The 5838-nt window shown below is 43.0% G+C and overlaps 1 protein-coding gene across 2 annotated transcripts in view; it reads left to right on the top strand.

Moving 5' to 3' along the window:
* The window catches only part of SCHIP1 (schwannomin interacting protein 1), a 62962-nt gene that overhangs the window by 53526 nt on the left and 3598 nt on the right, over positions 1 to 5838 (top strand). For both annotated transcript variants that reach the window (XM_010839850.1, XM_010839849.1), the window contains exons 4-6: positions 153 to 350; positions 1275 to 1398; positions 3926 to 4019. In XM_010839850.1, the coding sequence (XP_010838152.1) occupies positions 153 to 350; positions 1275 to 1398; positions 3926 to 4019 (416 nt within the window). The remainder of the gene's footprint in view (positions 1 to 152; positions 351 to 1274; positions 1399 to 3925; positions 4020 to 5838) is intronic.

Raw genomic sequence — 5838 nt, 5'->3', positions numbered from 1 at the left:
GTGATTAGTACAGATCAAATCAAGAGTTGAGTTGTGTTGATGGAGCGGACTCTTGGCCGCTGTGAGAGAGGGCTCAGGGAAGGCTATAGTCCATCTCCAAAGGTGGTACCCAGCACACAAAGCTCAGGTGCTGCTTTTTTTTCCCTTCGCAGAGCAAACAGAGCTCTTCCTATTCAGATAGAGACACTACTGAAGAAGAATCCGAATCCCTGGATGACATGGATTTCCTCACAAGGCAAAAGAAATTGCAAGCCGAAGCCAAAATGGCCCTTGCCATGGCCAAACCAATGGCCAAAATGCAAGTAGAAGTGGAAAAACAGAACAGGAAAAAGTCTCCCGTCGCTGATCTCGTAAGCAGCGAGCGCTGAAACGCAACTGACTGGGGGCTTGCATGCCGTGGTTGGCTGGGGAGTGTTGGCTGCAAAAGGTTGAGGCTGTCTCAGTCCTTTCCCAGAGTTATGCAAACTTGGGTTTCTAGAAGGCACTGTGTAAAACATCATTGAGAAATATTGAAGTCTGTTTCTTTTTCCTTCCTACTGTATCACAGAAGGATGCATAAGCTACAGATTTCACAAACGTAAACTTTGCTCCCCATTCATATCTACTCTGTTTTTGGGGCAGTATTAGCTGTTGTGAGAATATTTTAATTCCTTTAAAGCAGTCTCAGTTTAAGAACCCATTGCTGTGGCAAACTCACTATTGCTTTAACTCTTTGTTCCTACTGTTTAGTGAAGACAGTATGATAGAGTGGACAAAGGTCCTGACCTTTGGAGCTTAAGACGAGCCCTGCCATCCATCTACTGTGGGGCTCTGGGCAAGTCTCAGTTTTCTCATCTGCAAAATGGGGATAATAATAACACCTGTGTCAGAGCATGATTGTGAGAGTTCAGTGGAAAAAGTGTTCAAAGCACTTGGCACAGTGCTTGTAGCATGCTATAAATTAATAAATAATGGATCATAATAATTTAATCTATGTAACTGATACTGCTTGAGCTCCCTGGTAATTCATTTGTGGATCTAATTATTGACTCTAAGTTGTAGACCAGTCCAAAGGCATTTGATTTGAGTAGTGTCCCATTATGATGCTGATAACATTTGAGAATGTGTGATGTGTGAATGGAGGGCCTTGCATTGGAAAAGTCAGACAGGGAAAGCTTTTCAGTGAGGACCCTGAAGTGGGTGAATGAAGGTGGGTTTTTTAGGAGAAAACTCGGTCCTGTATTCAGTGTGCTTACTGCTCTGCTCTCATCTGTTTCTTCCCTTTGTGTCTTCAGCTGCCACACTTGCCTCATATAAGTGAATGCTTGATGAAAAGAAGTTTAAAGCCCACTGACCTGAGAGACATGACTCTTGGGCAGCTACAAGTGATAGTCAATGATCTCCATTCCCAGATAGAAAGTAAGTGTGAGACACTCTGGCAAATGGGATATGATTGTTAAATATCATGGGATATCACGTTTCCTTGGGGCCCTCTTTGCCCTTGCAAGGAAAGGAAGAGAATCGACGCTCTCTTTTTTCCTTTGATTTGTGACTATAAAATGTTGAGAAACTTTAAGACTTTTTCAAGATTCACAGAGATTAAGGGTCCTTTTTATTCATCTGAAATCCCCAGCTTTTAGCACAGTGCCTGGCATATAGTTGGCTTACAACACCTGTTTGTAGAATACAATTTAGTAGGTCCAGGTCTTTTATTATATTTATATATATTTGTATATGTATTATACGAATACAATTATATGCTCAGCTGTATTTGTATGTACATTTATTTTAGCTCATCAGATCCAAAACAGCTTATGTTGTGGGACTTCAGGTGGAAAGTGTATAGGACTGATAGGTGAAAATTATAGGGTGAGAAGGAGTGGGCCTTTTACCCCCAGAGTAAAGAAGGACCTCTACCGGAAATGTGCTGGGAGTTGTGGTGAGTGAGTGGCATTCACTCAGCTGGTTGTGCAGAGAAGGGCACGTGCTGGGCCAGTAACAGAGAGAGCTCAATCACTGGGGCATCTTGCTGAGTCCAGATGAACTCTCGAGCACTCCAGCCTTGAAACATATGAGTCCATAAAGTCCATTGCTGATAGATTAAAACCACCTAAAAGACATGCCAACCCAATGCAAACCAACTATAAAAAAGCATTTGGGAACCAAGTGGGGAAATTTGAACACTGACTAAATGTTTTATTAAAGATGTATTGACTTATTCAGGTACAATAAAGGCATTATGGTTATGTTAATTTTTTTAAAAAGCCCTGTCTTTAGAGATGCATACTGAAGCATTTATGTATGAAACAATAGGATGTCTGAAACTCACTTTAAAATGACCTCACTGGAGAAGGGGAGAAAGGTCAGTTACAACTGGCCAGGAGTTGATTATTTTTGAAGCTGATTGGATGCATAGGGCAAGGGGATTCATTAAACAAGTCTCTTTGCTTTTGTATCACTTTGAAAATGTCCATAATAAAAAATTTTAAACTTCATAATAGAAAAGACATTCCCATGCACTATGCCAGTATAGAAAGCTGCCCTAAGAACTCACTAGAAAAATAAAATGCGCAGTGGCAATTTAATACCTTCAGTATTTTGGGGAGGTGGGGCAATCACACCAGGCAGCATGAGGGATCTTAGTTCCCCAAGGGATCACTCACAGCCACAGCAGTGCAAGCACAGAGTCTTAACTTCTTAACCCAATACCTTCAGTATTTTAAAATCAAAAGAAAAGATTCACATTTTAATTAGGAAACCATAGATTCATAGGATTTTTTTTGAAGTTCTACTACATTTTCATTTTCATTGAGCATAAATTACTAGGAGTATTTTTCTTTCAAGGATTTAAAAGGCTTTCTGATCTCTTACCATCGAAATATCTTCCTTAGACTTTTAAATAATAACATTGCCAGCTAGTCCTTTTCAGGAGTATAGGAAGTTTTAGATTTCTTTGTATGATTTTTTTTCCTCCTTTTTAAAATTGGAAACAAATCTGAACTAAAGGCAGGTAAATGCATCATTTCAGGTCTGAATCCAGCATTTTCAAGGAGGACCTTGCTGAGTACCCTCTTCCTTTCTTTTGTTGCTGGGCCTAGAGCTCTTGCCAAATGAATGCTCTCCCCACATGTGCATGTGTTCAGACCCAGAAGCTTTTGTTCTAAGTCAGTATGAGGGGAAAAAGCAAGAAGCAGCCCCGGGCTTGTTTATATTTTCCAATGGCAGAAGCCAGATTAACCCAGTGCACAGATTTCAGGAAGACTAGCCATGTTTCCATCTATTTTATTCCCAGTATAAATCCTAAGGAGTCTTTTCCTCAGCACCTGTTGTCTGGAGACCAGGGGTTATTTCTTCAGGTCCTTCGTATTTCATTCTCCCACATCTTTAGATATTACTCTTTCTTTGAACAGCCTGCTTGTTGAGCTGCTCCTCCTCGTGGCCCCAGGTAACCTTGGAGCATCCTCGGGCCCCTCCCTCTCCAGCTGGGCATCTTATGTGGTGCCCGTCAGGTGTGGCGGCCCCTCCAGCTCTCAGTGTGGCTGGAACCCCCTGAAGATGAACAGTGGAAAACTCAACATGCCCCAGACTTTTACACTCACGTATCTTCAAAATAAAACCCTGCTTCTTCTAACGAGCTACTTTCCTAACAGCTAACCACTTCTTTTCCCACTTTAATGTGAGTGTAACTGGATTTACTTCATACTCCTTTTCTTCCAACACTTCTGTAAGTAGGCAAACCAGTGCTCTCAATGGGTGACTTCTCCTGAGCTTCTGAGAAACTAATGAGAACCCTAACATTTCAGCAAAAATACTTTCTTCCTGTGTTTAGCTGTTTGTATATATGTGTGTGTGTATATGGTACACATACAATGGTCCATACGTAGTTTCATATCCTGACTTTGTTGCAGCTTTATCTATTTCTATTGCTCTCCTTCCTTTGCCCCAGGCTTGAATGAAGAGCTGGTCCAGCTGCTCCTTATCCGAGATGAGCTGCACACGGAGCAGGACGCCATGCTGGTGGACATCGAGGACTTGACCAGGTCAGTGGGGCCTCACCCGTCCCAAAAAGGAAAGAAGCCTGGGATGATTAGAAGCTTAAGAATTAAGGCAGGAGTGAGGTGGTGCTAGTGGTAAAGAAACTGCCTGCCAACACGGGAGATGAGGGTTTGATCCCTGGGTCGGGAAGATCCCCTGGGGAGTTGTCCCTAAGCCCTTCCATGCTGGCATGTTTCCAGCACATGGTGGGTGCCCCCAAGTGGCACTTGCTGTTATCTGACCCAACTCCTGATGACATCTGCCATGCCCAGAAGGCAAGGACCCTGGCATCTTTCCACAGCACCAGTACCACCAGATTGCTCTCACCATGGGGAGACTCCAAGACTTGGGTTTCTAGCTGAGCCTGGCTCCAGGCCCCCTCTCTGTAAAGAGGTGAAGAATGCCTCCTTCCCTGGGGAATAGGGAAACTAGACTAACGCTGGTCAAGATCTTGCATTTCTTTGTCATTTTCTTTGTGGAAACGCCTCTCACAATAAGTATGTGAAGTGCATTAAAAAACTGTGAGCATTCCTACAGTCTTATGACACCTTTTCTGAGTCAGTTTATGGGAAGTCTTTAAGCCGCAAGGCAACAATTACTATTAATCCCAGAAATGGTATTCAGAGAGTAGAGGCTCCCAAAGAAAGAAAGAAAACTGCTTGTCACAATAACATAAGGAATTAACCATGTGATCCAGAACCATCCAAGGGAAGCTTGGCAACATATGTAGTGACAGTGCTCTCAGCATTCAACCACAGGGACCTCTTCTCTGTGTGAGACACTGCGTAAAATATTTTCCCAAATGCAATGTTATAAAAATAGCTCAGGTAGCAAAATAAAGGCTACAGAACTATGTTTAAAGTTTGTTTTTCAAGACCTATGGGCAGCACTCTGTTTCACATGGTTTGGATGTTATTGCCATTGCTCCTAACAAAAACAAACAAACAAAAACCAGAAGGTCTTCTCCTACCTTCTTAGCATGTTTGCCTACATCTGAAATAGGGTACCACTCAAATATTGTTACTGCCCCCTACAGATATATTCAGGCACTGCACCAGCAATTGTAAGACACCTCCCTTTTTGTTAGGCTAAGAACTTTGCATATAGGGGTTAAGATTATGGAAAATCAGGGGCTTCCCTTGTGGCCCACGGGTAAAGAAATCTGCCTGCCAATTCAGGAGACAGGGGTTCAGTCCCGGGTCCAGGAGCTTTAGAGCAGCTTAGCCCCTGAGCCACATCTGTTGAGCCTCTGCTCTAGAGCCTGTGAGCCGCAATTACTGCAGACCAGTGCCCTAGAGCCCGTGCTCCACAATAAGAGAAGCCACATGGTGAGAATCCCACACAAGGCAACTAAAGAGTGACCCCTGCTCCCCACAACTAGAGAAAAGCACATGCAGTAACAAAAGACCCAGCACAGCTAATAAATAAATAAAATTATTAAAAAAAAAAAAAAAGATTATGGGAAATCAGTAGTAAAGTGTACAAGGACATGCACCTTCTGAAAAATACGTAAACTCTTTCATCAGTTCTGTGACTTGCCAGTGGTAACAGAGGGCAGTTTCTCTGTCCCTCAGAGCAATGCTGGCATTCCTTCGTGCAAGGAAGACATTCAGAGGCCCCGCCCTCTCCTCGGAATGCTCAGCTGTTACCTGGGTCTGCAGTGTTCTGTGTTTACTCTGCAGATGGTATGATCGTGGGAGACAGGAGGGCAGAACCATGGGGTTTAGAGGAGAGGAGTCACTTATTTAAAGGTGTTGGAGGAACCCTTGAAACAAGAGCAGGTGGGGAGTAGTTTCTATGTCCATTTCTGGCTGCAAAAATATA

The sequence above is a fragment of the Bison bison genome, unplaced genomic scaffold (assembly GCF_000754665.1).
Source record: "Bison bison bison isolate TAMUID 2011002044 unplaced genomic scaffold, Bison_UMD1.0 scf7180017864135, whole genome shotgun sequence".
In the NCBI taxonomy this organism is placed as follows: Eukaryota; Metazoa; Chordata; class Mammalia; order Artiodactyla; family Bovidae; genus Bison; species Bison bison.
The sequence above is the reverse complement of the archived record's forward strand: the minus strand, read 5'-3'. Positions and strand labels throughout refer to the sequence as shown.